The 19228-nt window shown below is 43.5% G+C and overlaps 2 protein-coding genes across 2 annotated transcripts in view; both read right to left on the reverse strand.

Moving 5' to 3' along the window:
* Window positions 1-653: 653 nt before the first annotated feature.
* FAM8A1 (family with sequence similarity 8 member A1) lies at window positions 654-9013 on the reverse strand. Its single transcript, XM_056330229.1, has 5 exons — window positions 8409-9013; window positions 4936-5056; window positions 2582-2705; window positions 2232-2371; window positions 654-1921 (listed from the first exon to the last, which is right to left on the reverse strand). The coding sequence occupies exons 1-5, from the start codon at window positions 8980-8982 to the stop codon at window positions 1777-1779; spliced, it is 1104 nt and encodes a 367-aa protein (XP_056186204.1). The 5' UTR covers window positions 8983-9013; the 3' UTR covers window positions 654-1776.
* Window positions 9014-16787: 7774 nt separating this feature from the next.
* The window catches only part of CAP2 (cyclase associated actin cytoskeleton regulatory protein 2), a 68532-nt gene continuing 66091 nt past the window's right edge, over window positions 16788-19228 (reverse strand). The window contains exon 13 of the mRNA XM_056330228.1: window positions 16788-18332. Within this exon, the coding sequence (XP_056186203.1) occupies window positions 18249-18332 (84 nt within the window). The 3' untranslated portion in view covers window positions 16788-18248. The remainder of the gene's footprint in view (window positions 18333-19228) is intronic.

Below are 19228 nucleotides of genomic sequence, written 5' to 3' on the forward strand. Positions count from 1 at the left end.
CCTGCAAGTGGCGTAACCACCTCAAACGGGAGCTCGATGCAGGCCTGTCCATTAACATGTATTACCCAGACATTTTTATTTCAGTGACATGCCTCAGTAACGCTGCTCTAATGCTAATGGTATATTTAAGATGGCAAAGGCTTTTTTTGTTTGGTCATAAATCATTGGTGTAAAACAGTAGAGTAACCCTCAAAACGATGCGGTACTTTGACACAGATGCACCATCTGATTACGCAAAGACTTTAAATCAGTTTTCTAGCCAAGACTATTTTTTTTTTTTTTTTTTTATTGCAGAAATATCTTTAAAAGGTAGTGGCTTCATGCTGGAGAGGGAAAGATGGGGAAAATGTCATTCTTCCACTAGTAAGCAGTGGATCTGGTCCTGAAACAACATTGTAAATAAGGATCAGAACACATACACACACAGAATGTTGTATTTATACACAGAATAACACCACTTGTCAAACTAAAATAGCGCAGAACATGAACATATTACTCATCAAATTATTTCACCTGAAGAAAAGAAAGAGAGAACCAAGATCTCAAACATTTCTACTGTCAATGGACCCGCTGTCCAAACCTGAAGGTAGGGTGAGACTTTCAGCCACAGAGCAGCAGGTTACGCCAAAGGGAGGAACACGCAATAACTGGGCTCTAGAAGAATTCCAGACTCTTTACTCAAATTTTAATAAAACATTAACACTGTTGCTTATATTCCTTTCCCAAGATACTAATAACATGAGAATAAACAAATTATCAAAGCTATGTAACCATGCAAAATATTAGGCTTTTTTCAGTATTTAAGTTATTCTGAATATACAAACAATTAGAATTGTAAAGTGAAAATAACCAGTACTTGTACTTCCGTGGATTTACACCCATGACACATTTCAGTTAATGTTTCCTGCATGCTCCTGAAACACGTGCAGTTGTTTTGCTTGGTATTATATGCAAGAAGTAGACAGGTGCTTTCTCTCCAAACAGAAGCAGAAAAGTTACCTTTCATCGGCGTGATCTGTACTGCTCATAGCTCAAAAATTATTTATACACATCGATTCACTAACACTGCAGCGTAACATAACCTTCCCAGAGAAAAAGCAGCCGTTATTTCACCTCTTCGTTAGCTTCGACATGTGAAATAAGTGACAATGCTTGAGACAATCATGCATAAAACTTCACATCAATGTTCTGATAAAATACTTAAAGAGATGAGGGAGTATGATCTGTGAGGCAATAATAAGGGACACGATAACCACTGCTCACCTCTTCCTACACACAGCAATTTAATTAACGTGATTTGCCTTATTGTCTCATACTGCAGTTCTCTTCCCTCTCAGTTTATCATACAACGTAGGCAAACGACTTGATTTTGCAGTTACCTGCCAACATCCCAAACTGTAGGAGCAACATTTCTTTTTAAGCTGGAGTGAGTTTTAAGATGTCTAGGTATCTGCTCTCCCCAGGCTGATGAACAGAACAGCTCCTTTCTGCAGTTAATACAGCCTCTTCCTCATCAATCGGAGGTTAATACTCCCAGATTCAGCATGGATCGTTTCTCCCAAACTTCTTTGGCATTTGTGAAAAATTCAAGACTTTGAAGGTAGCTGCTGGCATCGTAACGGAGCAAAACATTTTCTTTAGCTTCTGAATCAGTTCCCATTTAATCTGGGCAAAAGATTCTGACAGACACCTCAATTTCAGTTTTAGGGTAGCTCTTTGTTCACTGGGGGTGGGAGGGGATGTTCAAAACCAGTCTGGAAATCTCATCGTTCTGTATCATCTGACTCCATGTCTTCTTACCACAATAGTTCCTGCTACAATATCGTAGGCTGTTCTGTTATGCTGGAAAAACAGCAGGGTAATGAACGCAGGGAAAAATGAAGCGATAGAAAAATTCTTGATCAAAGCTCGTATTGTGGACCTGAAATGAGGAAAAAAAACCATTCAGTACCTTATTTTCACTTGGCTGCTTATATTAGCAGTTACTTTCAAGTTTAGTTGCTCAGTTGCACACAGCACAAAAATCAACCTCCGGAGTTCAGAGATTCTTTTACCACCTAAATTCACGATTGAATAATTGCTATTTTATTCTTGGGACACAGAACCTAACAATAGCTCTTGCAATCTAATTATTGCAAAGGCCAATAATGAAGAAATGGTGCATTTCCTTTCTAATCACACGCTTTCCACACTTCACCGGACAGCAACGCGGCTGAGCTAAGCGCACTTACGTTGTCATACTGACATTAGAAGACGGAATGACTAACACACGGCTGGGCGCAATAAGCACCGACGTATCACATGTCACGACGCGCAGTCCAAGCAAGAACTTCCCTGGGGTTGCTCCACCTGCTCCCCAAATACAGATTATCTGTAAAAGAAAAATTCTTTCAATTCCACACAACACCCTGTTGTTGGCTGGTCCAACAAACTTGGGTTTTCCTCAAAACTACGTGAATGTCGAAAGCTGCAGCGTGATGCAAAATACTGTAAAGAGGATTTATTTTACAGACCAATGGTGACAGACTTGTTTAAAACATTTATTTGAGAACTATTTAATTATAGAAGTTATAGTAGTTACCTCATAGAAGCAGACTAATAACCTGTAGATGAGAGCTACTACCATCATCTTCTGCAAATCTTCCATGGATGTATCCTCATCTATTTCTTCTATGATGTAATGCATGGCAAATTTAGAGATGTCCCTGCACAAAATAAGACTGAACTTTAAAACCATCCTTCTCCCAATACCAACGTTAGCCCTTTAATACTAGAATTCACTCCTTCAGTTCCAGCATTAGTAAAAGAACAAAAGCTCCTTGGCTTCTCTGATACTAAACAAGCCATTAAAATTCAGAACACTAGGTTTCCTTCTGAGTTGCTGCCTAGTTTGTTTTGCCTTTTTCATGAAAAAAAAAATATAAATAAAATCATTCTTTATTGCTACTTTGGCACAATAGCATCCCTGGGTAGTGAGCTGCAGAATTCTGCTGAAAATTCTTACTTCTTGGGAGGATAAACCCCAGAGATTCTGCATGTGACCATCCAACTCCATGTAAATTGAAGGCCTCCACATCTCTGTCTTTGCAAGAACTTGCAAGGAAAAAGAAAAGGCAGCACTCTATAAATGCAAGGGAGAAGTTGCAAGTCTCCCTAAGCAAGCAAGGGAGACCCGTCCTCCCTCGCGTGATCAGGGCTCCTCATTCTCGGTGGTCTTTACAGCTCGCCATGCTCCTCTAGAGGCAGGCACCTTGGCACGCAAGAGGAACTTTTTAACTTCAACCAATTTAAACCTTCAGGTTTTTTACCCTAACAAAGATACGCAAGGCATCGATTTTGAGTCCACTCTGTATTTTCACAAGATAAACTCTACAGATTTAACATTCTTACCTGATGCCCGGGATGAATATACCTGTGACATGCATTTGGGCAAGGACTCACGCATACAAGTGAGAATTCCTACCCACGCAGAAGCGTGCAGCCCCACTTCAACACAATCCACCCAAATTTGTACTACTCGCCCTCTTTTATTTGGACTTAAAAGATTGGAAAAGCTAAGGAACTAAGAAAATAATGTGACACAACCTGCACTTCCCTTCAATATAACCTTGGCCTGAAGTCTCTGCCTTGAGCCTGTGAGGATGTATTTTTTTTCATGACAACCACATCTCACAAACAGAAAAACCCACCCCAGGATGCTTCTCTGAAGTTACTTGTAAGCAACTTACTGGCTCTTGCAAAAGCAGTAACATTGAAGATACTGTAAATTTATTAAGAAAAATCCCTCCTCTTTCCATCACCTTTACTATTTTACAGACATGTAATTGTCACCCATCTTTCCAGTACTTCGTTTTGTATCATATTCAGCCTACTAAAACCAAAATGGAAATACAAGCTGTCGGGCTAGAACTGGAGGTTTTGGCAACTAAACAGAACTAAGAATTTGGCATTTTAATTGCATCCTTTTACATTAACATATTTATTGTTTTGGATTTGACCCACTTCCACACACCTTTAGAGCAGCAGTTTAAGGTGTCTGAAAGATGTTATCAGTACGGTATCACTTCACAGTCAGTCAACATTTGGAAAGTTCTTTAGCAGAAAACTTGGATTCTGAAACGTTTCTACAGTAATGGAATTAATGACTACACCAAGTTCTCATCTCTTAATCAGACCAAAATATTCGATTACATCAAGCCAAAGCAGAGGAACTAAATGAGCTGTGGAATAAGATATCTATAGAAACAGATAAAAAAGAAACAGTCTTTGAGGTAAATGGTTACATGTGAGTATAAAAATGTGAAATGAAGAATCTTTCAGTGTAGTGCATAACTGATAGACACGATGCTTAATCTACTTTCTAAGAAACCCAACTTATGACCAGTAAGGACTGCAGCACAGCAGCATTCCTAGCAATCAGGGCGTATTTCAAAATTACACACAGGATCTGAATTATTTATATTTTTTTTGTTGTGGGTTAGTCCTGTTTTGGTCACAAATCTAAGACACAGCACCACAGGAATTTTCTTTCTATGAAGAAAATTAACTCCATTCCAGCCAGATCCAGTACACTTTTAAAGGCTGTTTAAAAAACCCTCAAGTTTATTTGTCAATGTTTTTTCTCTGAAATTTTAAAGGACTTCTTAAAAATCTTGCTATTGCCCCCCCCAAAATATGAATGCAAGTCTGATCTATTCTTAGTAAGGAGTTTGTAAGCCTTTGAAGACACCTGTAAAAATTCTTTCTTTCCATCAGCTGACCCAAAATCAGGAAGCATTTAAAAAGTATGTGAACCTAGCAGTGCTTTTTCCTCAACTCTGGACAGTTACCAAGTGCCATCATGTGCATAAGCACGCCATACAGAGATGAAGACACTTCAAAGATCATGAAGAGCTTAAAGCTGTATATAACAAAGCTTTAAATTGTTCCACTTACTTTATTCCACTGAGGTGCATAACACTTAAAACAATGGTTGCCTTTATAAAGAACAGAATAAAAAAATCCACCATCTCTGCTATGAATCTGTGTGCCAACGAAGGGATGATGAACTCCCGACCTGTAACAGAAGTAGTTAATGTTACCCAGATTTTATTGCACTAACACAAAGCTAACACTATCATCCAACAAACACTGCACATTAACCTCACTACAAAAGCATCATCAAGGCTCTTTATCTCAGCTCACATCTTCCAGAAAACTTCTAGAAGTGTGTGAATAAAAAAAGATCTGAATTGTTTAAATTGAGTTCTAAGAACCTTCTTAAATTAAATCAAACTCTTTTCAAACTCCAAGTCCCCTCTGAATTAGGATTACAGGCAAAATCCCGCCCCATTGAAGAACCAAAGTACATTCAAGTGCACCAATTTTTGTATTCTTTCATTTAGAACAGCTTTCAGTAAATCTGAGAGTTCAGGTAAAAAGAAAATTAGATCTACCACAACTTTTCTGTTGCTCAGCAGCAAGGCTTCCTTGTGTGCCAAGAACTAGCTCTCTGAAAGTCAAACATTGCCTATTTTGTCTCCAGTCAGACACACAGAAATAAGAGCAGATGAAAACATTAGTTGTACTTGACATCAACATTCCTACAGACTACTTATAAAACACAGCGTGCTGCCCTACCAGGAGCCAGAACACATTTCCCCTATTTAATTGGCCAAGTGCAAATGGACATGAAGTAAGTAGTCACAGTTAAAAGCTTTTGTTGCTAATGCTACATCAGATGACTAAAGCAAAGAAAACATTGAAGAGTACCTTAGAAAGCTTCCAAGGAATAGCACTGCAAAATAATCACATCTGACCCCATCTACCCCTCTGTTTCCCAAAGGACAAACAATGACGCCCACGTTAAACCAGCAACAACTCGCATGTAAACTTCATTTAGAAACACTCAAGTACTACTAGATGTAAGCTTGTGGAAAATAGAGACTGGGTTAGTTAGTCTTTCTGAGAATGCCTACCCACACACACAGGGAAAGGGGAAAGGCAAAGAAAAAACATTCCTCTCTCCAATCTCAAAAAAAAATCATCAAATTTCACTTAGAATAAACCTCCACAGCTCACCTGCTTGACACTGATACTGCCAGCCTCACAAGCTATGCAAGGGAAGCCGAGAGCCCAAGGCACTTGAGTGCTTTTTAAATGGGGTTAAGTATAATCAAGCCATGACTAGGTAAGAGCCAGCTCTTATTTACCATACCTTAGTTCATGTATCTTTGTTTCCTACCCGTTTCATGGATAACTCTGCATTGATACTACCAAGCAGCATGATTGTTACCTATCTAATACTAAAATGGATTCAATTCTCATTGTCAAAGCATGTCCAAGCTGTCAATTACATTCTAATTAAAGATTCTTCAACTGAGGCAGAAGGGAGTATAGCCAGTCCCCCAATCCTGGCTTGAGCACACAGCACCAGATAAAAATGTTCATTTGCTCAGTCAAAAGGAGCACGTTTGTTGAAGCTTGTGCCACAGTTTCATTTAAATACATCAGATTCAATGACTGAATAAGGAAGATGCCAAGTGGGACTAAGAAAATAAGTACTCAAATTATGTTAAACTCCATTATATTAAGAAGCCTTTGTGAGCCGTAGACTCTGGCATATTTCCCTTGCAGTGACTGGAGATGTTCCTCCTATCAGAAATCCACTATTTTGCCAGGGGTTACTATTTGTGCGGCAGGGATAGCCAAATGCAACACACATCCATCTCAGCTCAAAGTTTAGGATCTTACATTAAGCTAGTAATAAAGATGGGTTTGCACCAGTCAGCCACAGGGCAGACAAGGCTTGGATGCACTTTTTGCTCTTCTGTTGCCAGCAGAAGAGCAGTAATCTGCAGTAAGACAGGGTGGGGCAAGCGGACGAAGCGTCTGAAATCATGACGACCATCCACAAAAAGCCTGCTAGTGCTTGGAGTGCTGTTAATACTGGTGCTCTGACACACTTGCAGGTAGATTGAACTGGAAAAGGCAGTTACCAGTTCCACTTTTTGACATCCCAGTTTAAAATCTGCAACATTAACATAAGCTCTCAGTTATTTCAGCTTACGTAAGCACACTGATCTGTAAACTGCAGTGGCGTAGGGCTGGACAGATACACGGCCTGCCCTGCCAAGCCTGCTGTGTAGGCAATAATCTGCAACAGGAAAGAAGGAGCCGTAATCGCTTCAGCTGTTCCAGATACCTCCATTTGCAATCTGGAGGCAAAGCACTGGCACAGGTCTTTGTTTATAATTGTATCGTATCACTGTATCACATACAGAGTTCCCTTAAGAAGGCTAGGTGTTGCAACAACATTTAGCATTCAGAATTGTGACATCCAGCAGCATGAAATAAGATCCATGCCCTAAATTACCTTTAAGATTTGGAATCAGTTTCCGAAGAACTGGGTAAAAATCCAAAAACCATTTCAGCCTAGCCTTTGTCCATACCCCCTTTTTTGGTGGCTGGTAATAGCTGTTTATAAGCAATCTATAACTCAGAATCAGGGCACAATTAAAGAAAATACTACTTTGCGTTATAACCTTGCTTAAAGAACATCTATTTAAAACCACAAGAAAACAGCAAGCTCAGTAGCTAGATTCCCTTCCCTTCACGAGAAAAACACTCTCTGCTCACACGCAGCCACTGAGCTTATAAATAATGCTGCTGATCAGTAATGCTGTACTTTGCCCTGCAGAAAGAAAAGAGCTCTGGGTTTTCTCCAAAGTCCTTCAGCAGCGTTCTGCTCCACAGTTCTCTACCATTACTCAAGGTGCTGCGCAGCACGCAGGGCATGTCACCTAGCTGCTCCCCGATTTGGAAAGCAACATTTTGTGCTCCAGGTTTTATCTCTGACATGATCAGAGCAAGTTTGTCTTACTCCTGAACAAACACAAACATAAGCACTGCTATGCACATAACAGACTTTTGTTTATCTCTGGTTCTGTCGCTAGCTTGTTGAATGTAAGCAGGTTTTGACGTCTATGCCTCATTATTTTATTTGAGCACCAAAAGCCCTCTAAACCCGACGGTTTAGATGTCGTCAGCCAAGCAGGCTACTTGCAAAGCTAGATGCATTACAAGCCTGCGACCACAAGTTGCACTCGAAAAAAATAAAACTCCTTCCTACCCACGAAAACATCTTACGATCACTTTAGTTACAAGCTGCACACCAGGAGCCAACCCTCTCAAACCGCCCGGGGATTAAGCCCTGGCTTTACCAGCGCGGGATGCGGCCTGTCACCCCTCCCGGGGCACGGCTCGGCAGCCCACGGACGCCGCCCAGCCCCCAGCCCCTGCCCGCCCGCCGCTCCCGAGGGGCCGCCGCACTGCCGGGGGGCGCCCCCAGCCCCTGCCCACCCCTCACGGCCGCTGACCGGGGCCGGGCCGCCCGCCCCTTCCCCCCCGCCGAAGCGGCCCCCGCTCACCTGCCGGCCGCCCCGTGTCCCGGGGGGCGCCGCTGCCGCTGGTGCCGGTGGCGCTGCCGGAGGCCGCCCTGGGCACGGGGGCCAACCTGCCCGCCGCTCCCGGCCAAGCGGGGGCGGGCGCGGCGGCGGCGCGGGGGCTCGGCCCGGCGGCGGCCGTGTGGGCCGGCGGCGGAGCGAAGAGGTAGAAGGGGCTGTAGTAGGCGGCGGCGGCCGCCCCCGGCGGTGGGGAGGGAGCGGGCGGCGTCGCGGCCACGCGAGGGGGGCCGGCGGCGGCGGGCGCGGCGGAGGCGGCGAGGAGCGCGGGCAGGCAGCCCTGCCAGCTGAGGTACCCGCAGTACGAGTCCCACAGCCACTGGTGAACGCGCCGCGCGTACTCCGCCGCGCTCAGCGGCTTCGCCCCGCCGCCCTCGCCCCCGAAGGCCGCCGGAGGGGAGCACGGCGGGGACGACGCAGCGGCGGCCGCCCCTCCGGAGACGCCGTCGCTCCTCTCGTTATCGCCCTTCGCCATCGCCGCCGCCCCAGCGCCGGTCCGGCCCGCGCCCGGCTCCGCGCCCGGCTCCGCCATCTCCTCCATCTCCGCTGACACTGAGCGCCTGCGCTCGGCGCGCCTGCGCGGGGGAGGCGGCCCGCCTGTCCCATTTACCGCGGGGGGGGAGCGCAGGAAGAGTGCAAACGCCAGGCGGAGTCCTCCGCGCACGCAGCCGGGCCCGGAACGCACCACTCGGCAGCAAACCCCTCCCTGCCGTTGCGCCGGGAAGAGCCAGGCTTCCCCCCCGTCCCCGCAGTGAGGTGGTATCGCCTAACGTGGAGGCAGGGAGGCGGGCTGCCCGGGGCGGTCCCGAGCGCTCCTGAGGTAAAAGGAAAGGCCCCGGGCGGGGGAAGGGCCGGCGCCTCGGCCGCCCGCCGGGCTGCGGTGTACGCGTGGGGGCTGCGCCATGTCTCCTTAGCACAAAGCAGGTTCCCGGCTCCTCCCGCAGCAGCGCGGCCGTGTCGCGCCGCCCGGAGGTAGCGCGGGGAGCTGCCGTCCCCTCGGCCGTCCCGGCCCGGCCCCCTCAGGGCCGAGCCGTCCGCCCCAGCCCCGGCCCCAGCCCTGGCTCCGTAGCCGGGCAGCAGCTGTGAAAGCCGGGAGCGGGCGGTGGGGTTGCCTGCACCAGCATGTTGTACTGTAGTGTGGAAAGGGAGCCTCCACCTTCGCTTCCACAGCGCTCCCCCTCCGATCGGCGCCGGCGGGCTGGAGCGGGACCTCCCCATCCTGGGATTCTGTCCCTCCCGCCGGCTGAGTGCGGCCCAGGTCACAGCTACGTCCCTCTGAACAGGCTCTGGGGGGTGAGCTGGGGAAGCCGAGTGAGGAACGAGGCGCCCTGCCGCTGGGCCCGTGCGGCTGGCTGGGGCTGGGCGCTCGGTGCCGCCCGGCGCCACAGCTGCTGTGCCCGGCCTCTGCCTCAGCGCGCTCCCCTTGCCGGTAGGAAGGGGTTTGAACTTGTTCGGAGAGCGAAAAGGTGTTAAACTGCTCTCTCTTGTGTCCTCCTGCAATTTGATTTTCTCGTGCAAGTGTTGCCTTTTTCTCTCTCTTCCCCTTTCTCATCTGTTCCCCTGTCAGATTCATGTCCTGGCGTAAAAACACAGAACGAGGAGCGCTACAGCAAGTTTAAACAAAGTTCTGCAAATTAATTTTTAATATTTAAGGTTCCTATGTACCATTAAGCATCTCAACCAGACCACAAGTTCCTTACACCGCAGATGTTAACATAGCTCCATACTGAATGCACTGGTAATACATACTGTAAGCCTGGGGTGTTGCCTATTTTCAACACCACAGATAGCACAGCTGAAAAAACCAGTCGTTTTTCCCTGTTAGATAGGAACAAATACATTATTTTTCCCATGTAGCCCTAATTAATTTAAAAACTGAAGTAGTTTCTGCGGAACGAGTCTCTCATATAGACAAGCTGAGGTGAATTGATAGAGTGCTTAGCAAATAACCTATACCATCTTAATTAAATGCAGTTACGTTAGGTGCTTTGTGACATAGACTTGGGTGAAATCAGTATGGATAAATTATTTGGGAAATGTGGCAAGTTTTAGCATGATTAGGAAGGACAGTGAAGAATGAAAGAGAGGAAGGAAGGTAGACAAGTGTATAGAAGAAAATACGGTCTTAAACCAGCTATTAACTCCTAATATAACTAGCTATTCTAGTAAAAGTAACATAATAGAGCTTCCTCCTTTATTGCCTGTCTTCATCAGCTACAGTCTGTTTAATTTTTTTTTTTTTTAGGTTTTCACCACAAACCCTTTACAACCAGTGTCAGGTGCTTTGCACATGTGGCCAGGTTTTGCAAGCCAGATCAGCTCTTAAGGTATGATTACAAGATCTCACAGGCTCCATAGAATACTGTCAGTCACATGTAAATTTGAGTCACCAGCAGCATTACACAGACATAACCAGTTAGAACTCTTTATGTAATTATGCTGGGTACTCAAGGTGAAATGGGATCACTGACAGCGGAGAGCAAGGGAGTAACAGGTATCACAGACAACACAGTATTTCCTCATTCCCATATTTTTCAGTTACTAGTTTTTCATTCTTCTACCTTAAAAAAATAACCCATGAAAGACCCACAAATTCTGCAAGCATCCAGATTATTCTAGTCTGGGATGTGTATGATAGAGATGCTGTAACAACAGGGATTGCCAGCGGTGGGGAAGCACAGCTTAGGCTTTTGATGACAAAGGGTCTTGTGTGACACATTGCTGTGTCAGATTGCCACACATGTTACGGGAGTACTTACCGTCTTCTGCAGCACCAATTTCTCCCTACTTTAGTTTGATTTCTCTTGTGAGCAGAGTCAGAGCGAGATAATCTTGTGTAGTTCACTGTACCAGTTGATGAAAACAAATGGCTGAATGCCTTGGCAGTTAAATACACTTCTTTAGAAATGAGATTTAGGCAAGAGGAAATGTTTTGACCTAGATCAAAAGAGGACGGCAAGCACCTAAAAGCCAGTATTGCAGTAGTTAAGGTTTAAGGGGAATCTGGAATCCCATCTGAAGCTCTTTTAGTGTAGGTAATGCTGAAAAGCCTGGTTTGTCACTCCTGAGTGGGGAGTCCTTTATAGTCAATAGGAAGTAACAGAGCACCGGTCTGCTGTACATCTGTTGTTCAGAGCTACAGAGATGTATCCTTGCTCATTTTTGGTACTCATTCTAGCGTTTTGTTTTCAAGGCAGTGTTTTAAACAATTTTTAAAACCAAGGATTTGCTGAAGCATTCACCTGGGTGTATGAAACTGAAATTCAATCCCTTCCTTTGCTTGGGGGATGCAGATCACATCTCCTGCATCATGCTGAAGTGTTCTAATAATAGGAGCTCTTTAAAAGAGTCCTTGGATGGGAGTTGTTGGACATTAATCAACAGCAACCTCTTGTCATTCCAAAGTGGTTAATTATTGTTGTGGCCAGCAGCCTACATATATTCATGCTATTTACATGTTTGTATCAAGTATGTATGTTCATGTACAGAGTGAAATTAAATGCAAATGTTGGTTAAAGAGATTCTTTGTTACTGAAACATACAGACTGAGTCACCAAAGCATGAGAACTTTACCCCTTGTTGGGGCAAGCAGCCAGGTACAGAACATGATACTTGACACCCCCCCCCTCAAAAAAAAAAAAAAAGTAGGCATTTACGTAAGTATAAAGTAAAGCATTATATATTACAGTGTAGAAAGATGGCTCAACTGTCTCCCAAATTAAATCAATTTAGCCTTCAACTCTGAAACCGCTCTGCCTGATCCATCTGAGGATTTTGAAGGAGACTTTGGCTCTAAAAGCTTTCATGGTCCACTGAGTAGCATTTTCTTTCTAAGAGATGCAACTTTAAGTGTAATACAGACAGAAAACAGAATCCTAGTGGTCACAGTTGATAAGAAGGACATATCAAATCAGCTGAGAAAAAAATGAACATATGGTACATAGATTTTTAGTGTGGTTGCCTGTTACTAGTACTGTTTTGGGAGTTGCGTGTAAATATCTTTATTTGCCTTTTACCTTGACCTGGTGTGAATGAAGAGTAAGCAGAAAACAGCTTTACTGAGGAGCACGGCACTCAGAAACCCTGCCAGTTACCCAATTCTCTATCACGTTCTTTAGTGTTCCCCCAGAGGAGTGTACAGGAACATGCCTCCACTGAAGCAGCACTGGAACTAGGGGTTTGGAGAAGAGTTTGTGGTGGTCAGTGGTGATCAGGTCCTTGGCAGGCAGCAAGACTTAGGGAAGCAGGGTTAAGCCTAGAAGCTCACCACCGAGTGTTGGGTGGTGGAGTAGGGAGCGTTCTCTGCTCTACAAAAATTTGGCACCCAAAAAGATTTTTCAGGGTTATTTCAACTATAAAGAGAGAGCAGGTTCTTGTTCCCTGGTAGTCAGAACGTTCCCTGGGGAGTGTTATTTATGATTTTAATCTAATGACTCGTTCGTATGTCAGGGGCCTGTTTATAGGCACCTTCTGAGGGCAGGAGCTACTGGCAAGTATTTTCACAGCAGTGGACTCAGATCACCTCCAGCAGGGGAACTGAATCTGTCTTTTATGTTCTTGGTAACTGCGCTGTGTGCTAGCATATTGTATAATCAAGTGAATATTACTTCCATTTGTCTGGAGGCAGCTGCTTCCACATCTTAGAAGGAGCTCAGCTGAACATCACATCAGGAGAGTGCACTTTCAACTTGTGTGCATACTGAGATGACTCCCGGAAAGATTTCAAATGGAAACATGCTTGATCTCTGGGAAAGGAATGTGATGCACAGGTTTATGAACTTGTGTATAGTGTATATGAACTTGTGTATAGTACAGTGACATTGAAGGAACTCATGCAGATCCAGATACACCGAAGACTCCGAAAAGAGTAAGAACGAAAAATGGTTTGTCCGGATAATAACTATGGCACTGGAAAGCCTCAGCAGGTGCCTGATTTCCTAGGACATTGAAAAGATTTCTGGTTTTCAAATGCAGACTTGAAATTACTTACTCCTTTATCTTCAATAGCTCTGTCAAATATTACTTTTAAGTTCAATCAGTTTTTAAGTGTGGTGTTAATGGAAACAGGCTTAGCAGTGTTCAAAAAACCAAAAGATCAGATTAATTATTGGTCACAAGTAGCTGGTTTTTCTTCTTCCTTGCCCATCAAACTTTCTTTTACCAAGATTATAATTTCAAAGTCAAAGTAATCGTGAAATGTTTTTACAGTGACTTTTAAAGGGTAGAATTTCCCCGTTCTTTGGCAAACGAGACGCATCCTTGGGAGTGCCGTAGCGCCGCGTGTTGTCATTCGGAGCTCCCGAGGGCCTGGGCCTCAGCCGGTTTCTGCCATCTGGTGGACACACGGAGTCACTACCGCAACGCGTCCCGTTTCCACTAACGGGGTAGCCAACGTTCTAAACTAAACGAGTATCACAGAATCACAGAAGGGTTGTGGTTGGCCGGGACCTCTGGAGGTCACCTGGTCCCACCCCCTGCTCAAGCAGGGCTCCCTAGGTCCAGTTGCCCTGGACTGTGTCCATGTGGCTTTAGAATGTCTCCAAGGCGGGAGACTTCACTGCCTCTCTGGGCAACCCGGGCCAGTGCTCTGTCAACCACACAGTGAAGTGTTTCCTGATGTTTACCAGCAACCTCCTGTGTTTCTGTGCGTGCCCACTGCCTCTGGTCGTGTCACTGGGCACCACTGAGGAGAGCCTGGCTCTGTCCTCTTTGCACTCTCCCTTCAGGTACTTATTACACACATTAACAAAACCCCCCTGAGCCTTCTCTTCTTCAGGCTGAAAAAGTCCCAGCTCTGTCAGCCTTTCCTCCTGGGAGAGATGCTCCAGTCCTGTCATCACCCTCCTGGCCCTTCACTGGACTCTCTCCAGTATGTCCATGTCTCTCTTGTACTGGGGAGCTTGGAACTGGACCCAGCACTCTGGATGTGGCCTCACCAGTGCTAAGTAGAAGGGAAGGATCACCTCCCTCGACCTGCTGGCAATGCCCCCTCCTTATGCATGCCAGGATACCGCCCGTCCCCTTTGCTGCACTGGCTCATGTTTGACTTGGTGTCCACCAGGACTCCCAGGTCCTTTCCTGCCAAGCTGCTCTCCAGCTGGGCAGCCCCCAGCATATACTGGTGCATGGGGTGGTTGTTACCCAGGTGCAGGACTTTGCAGTTCCCCTTGTTGAATTTTATGAGGTACTTGTACAGAGTACTTCATGAGTACTTCTACAGAGGTTCTATTTAAGAAAGTATGAGATCCGTTGAAGCGTTTTGTAGGAAAAAAGCTTTTTACATTTGGACACTTAGTAAAAATCTCCTCTTTTACCTGTATGTTACTGGCTGATTGACAGCACCTGTACTGGTGAATATTTGACCCATGCAGGTTTATAAAAGTGAACTGGCTAATTACACCATACACATTTGTTCCGTATCAATATAGGCACCAGATGCACTGTTTTCTCTTTTGACAGTTGCACTGATTTAAAGCATAACCACAATTTTGGTGCAATGTAGAGCTGAAATCAAGGGGCATACCTTGCGTGATAGTGTGCAGTAAAAAGAAGTGAACAATAGGACCTCAGGGATGCTCGGCGTGTAGCGGTTCATTCCTTGATGGAGTCAACCATTAAACACAGATCAAACTTGCTGCTGAAGACTTGGTGGACACAACTCATCATGGTCAAGATGATTCATCAAACCATCATTCTGCAGCTTGTTGACTATTTCTATCTCAAGATATACTTGATTTTTCAGAAAATGAGTTTTTAACCTTTAATTGTACACAGATTCATGTAGGATAGAATCAGAATATTGGATTTATTTTGTTCATTTAGCACTCCTTTATATTTCTAAATTTAAGGACAGGTTGCAGGGAAAAACCAGTGCAACCTACTGTAAATGTATGACAAGTATATTTTATGAGGACCAGAGTTGACAAAAGCTGGTTATAGATTTTTTTTGTCATGTGGCTTAGTAAGAGTAGTGGATGAAGGCTATCTGCATATTTAAAAAGTTTCTCTTCTATTTTTCTGGTGTCCAATAATACATGGACTTGTTAGTTTTTTCTTCAGTTGAAGCAATTACCTTGAGTCTGTCCATGCAAGGCCTTCCTCCTTATCTTTCAAATGTCTTCCCTCTGGCAAAGTTCTCAGGTGTGCTCAGACTGTCAGGCATATGCTATTATTGCGTAAGACTTCTTCCTGTTAAGAAACCAGTCAAAAAAATGTGCGTGGGTCTTGCATGTTGCAGGAACGTGAGTGTTAGGGAGAAGGACTAGCCAAAAGGGAGTTTGCTTCCATAGAATCATAGAATGGTTTGTGTTGGAAGGGACCTTAAAGAGCATCCAGTTCCAACTCCATCCAACCTGGCCTTGAACACTTCCAGGGATGAAACACCCACAACTTCTTTGGGCAACCTGTTCCAGTGTCTTACCACCCTCACAGCGAAGAATTTCTTCCTAATACCTAATCCAAATCTACCCTCTTTAGGGTTTAGTTTAAAGCTATTACCCCTGGTCCTATCACTACAGGCGCTACAAAAAAGTCTGTCCCCTTTCTTATATGACCACATTTAAAAGCAGAATCAGACCAACCTTCACACTGCTTTTGAGGGGAGAGTGAAATCCCTAGGTAGAACTAAAAGAATTTGCCTGTGTAGTGATTCAGAGCTGTCTCGCTGCTTTCTGTTCATCATCAAGCATTCAGTACTTGTTTTGTGTCATACCTCCAAAGGATTAAGTGGCTTCCTGTTGCTGCGTAATGATTTGATCTGTATTGGATGCTAGATGAAAACAAGAGTCAGTATTTCAGGTCAGAATGCTCCATAATGAGATTATTTTATGGAACAAATTATGATTATGATTTAAGGATTAAACAATCCTTCAATAGTCATTTTATCACGACAAGTATGCAATACCCATTTTTCAGATATGAAGCACATCTAAGCGAAATATGGAGTGGACCGCTTGTGGTTTGTTAACGCAGGATGTTAACACATCCAAAGCCATACAGGGCAACAATCGGAAAAGCTAAAAATAGAAGGCAAACCTTATAAACTTGCACCAGGTCATGATCATCTCCCTAGACATAATCTCTGGAAGATACGGGTGCACCTAGAAGTGAGAATCATGAAAAGCTCAATTCTCTGGCTGTCACTACAGTTATACACATGAAACTTCAGTTTTACCTGCTAGCATGCAGAACAGCTGCTATTGACTGTCAGGTGGACGATGGCAGCAAAAGTGATAATGTTTTATGAAATGGGAGGAGGAGCTACTTGTTCTCAATCGAGCTCTTGAAACAGCATTTAAGGAGAAAGCAGGTATGACAAACACCACAATGGAGCAAGCTCTCAACAACTTTGTATTTAAACAAGTACATTTTCCTTTTTATTTCATAAGAAGTTTACTGTTGAAAAAATGGTATGTATTAAAGCAAACACATTATACACATAGATTAAACATCAGATAGCAAAACCTTACGGAATAAGCACTACTGGTTGTATTGTATAGGGTTTGCAATCAAAGATAAACTTTAAAACCCTCAAGAATTAATGTACTTTCAAGATAAATTAGGCACAAAATTTAGCTTGTAACTAGCTCTTCAAGCATCTCACTGTGATTTCACTGTTACAAAGTCTTACAAGTGATCAAAAACATATGATGACTTCTTAAATTTTTAAAATTTTACTCGTTCTATGTGCTGAAATAGTACAAATGTATACAACACTCCACCTTTGTTAAAAAAGCATGTACAATAGGGACTATAAAGTAGAATCAAAGGGCTAAACAGGAGATTACCCCTTTATATGGGCTTAGAATTAGTATGACATAAATCTATGGCTTTGCTTTGTGGACGTATTTGAAATTGAGTAAGTCCTACAAATGTGAGGAAGAAACAGGAACCTATTTTTAATGACTATGAGCTACAATAGCAATATTTTAAAGGAACATTATCAGTAAGGAAACTAGCTGGTATCTGACATATATGCCTCCCTCAGTTTTCTGAATAGGATGCAAGATACAATGTGAAATTTTAAATAATGAGAGATTGTCTCACCAGAAAAAAAAAAATAAATCCAAGAGCAAAAAATCTTCAAGTGATTAGATGAGGCTTTACCTTAGAAAGAATTACTCATTTTCAAGAAGTGAGAGGGCAATAGCAAGCCTGTAGACCATAATAAAATCTTACCTCGCAGAAAACACAGGGATCTTCTAAATATACGTGTTAGAAAAGTGTTTGATTAAAATACCAGCTTTTTTTTTCTTTCTTTAGCAAAACGTATTGCTGAAAGTTGTCCTTTTTTTGCTTGTTTAAAACAAACCCCATTATGATTGCCACAGAACTACAAGGAATGCATACTTTCTAGGGGTACATTTTTACTGCATCATACAGGAATTGCTTAATAGGTAAAAATAAACATCTTAAAGTCTTAATGCTGTTTTTGATTAGCAGAAAAAAAAGGAATGCACTGAAGCAAGATGATAACAAAGTGTATCATGCAGTATTTTGGCTTAATGTATACAGTATTTCAAACCAAGGATATGACTGGAGGGTGGGGGTTTTAAGCTATTACATTCACATGAAATCATTTAGAATTAAAGTCGTATGTGAAGGCAAACTGTGTGGAAATGTGAAAAGTACTGGGATGCCTAACAAAAGGGTGCCAGATGTGTTGTTGTTCCTAGCATGCAGAGCTAATGCTTGAAGGCCTATCACAGCAGTATGAACTACTGCTACTTCTAGTTCTTTACATTACTGCTTTGTTTCTGCTGGCTGTGGTCTGGTCACGGTCAGCAAGTGCTGTATGGCGTTAGGAAGCTAACCCACAATCTCTGCAGGTTCAGTGACCAACTTAGATCCATCCCATGCTGTCTTGAACTGTTCAGGAACCGGAAATTCTTTCTGGTAAGAAACAAAAGCAACAATGATGGTTAAATAAACAGTGGATATCTCATGAAAACTGGTGGAATACTATTAGTGCTACATGACTGAGAAAGCATTGATAGCTCAGACATGCCAGGATTAGAGAGTAGCCTTCTTCATTACCCTAGGAAGCTATTTTACAATGCCACACAGGAAAAAGCCTTATTGCTACCCAGTTTCAAATAGCCTTGGTATGGCACTACTTTGCAATAATCCCTCTCACACCATTATTTGGAACAACTAAGTAAATAAGCCTCATGTCAGAAATGACTTTAGATTCCATCAGTGTCTGTGTTGGAAGACAGCAGAAAGGCTTTAGGTGTGGACATTTAGCAAGGAGTCTAATTTGAAGGACGAAAGCAATGTTATAGTATGGAAGAATAAAATAAAAACAGCAACGTATCATTTGACATGTGATACACTTCAAAAGACTCAGCACCCCCTGTGGGGTACATGAAACAAAGCAGAACATCAAAGAAAATCTCCTTCCATTCCATGTATTCAGTGAAAAGATGGGAGATGTTGTTGGGTCTTTCTCTGTTTGCAGTAAACAAAAACCAATATGACGAGAAGGGTTTTTTCATTCAAACCTCAAATAGATGTTTTGATAGCCAGTAATTTCAGATGATACGGTGATTTGAGGTCAGACTGATCAAAAGGACCTTTTTCTTTTAAGGGACAGGTGAATATGCACCCACTAAAAATCATTCCCTTTTTAGTTATCTAAAGCTGGGCATCCAGCAGTCACTTTTGGAAATGTGGAGCGTGAGAATTCTCTTGTTACATATTTTCTTTTATAAAGCCTAAACCCCTCTACCAAACAAAATTCCAGCCCAAAAGATTAACGAGAAATTTAAGTTCTGTCTATGGCCATT

The sequence above is a fragment of the Falco biarmicus genome, chromosome 3, assembly GCF_023638135.1.
Source record: "Falco biarmicus isolate bFalBia1 chromosome 3, bFalBia1.pri, whole genome shotgun sequence".
In the NCBI taxonomy this organism is placed as follows: Eukaryota; Metazoa; Chordata; class Aves; order Falconiformes; family Falconidae; genus Falco; species Falco biarmicus.

Excerpts from the sequence above, each read along its gene's own strand:
- FAM8A1 (XM_056330229.1), bottom strand. The coding sequence starts at position 8,982 with ATGGAGGAGATGGCGGAGCCGGGCGCGGAGCCGGGCGCGGGCCGGACC. Across the intron at positions 5,057-8,408 it reads GGACACGGGGCGGCCGGCAG|GTCGGGAGTTCATCATCCCT; the intron begins GTGAGCGGGGGC and ends CTTCTGTTACAG. Across the intron at positions 2,372-2,581 it reads TATTAGTCTGCTTCTATGAG|ATAATCTGTATTTGGGGAGC; the intron begins GTAACTACTATA and ends TTTCTTTTACAG.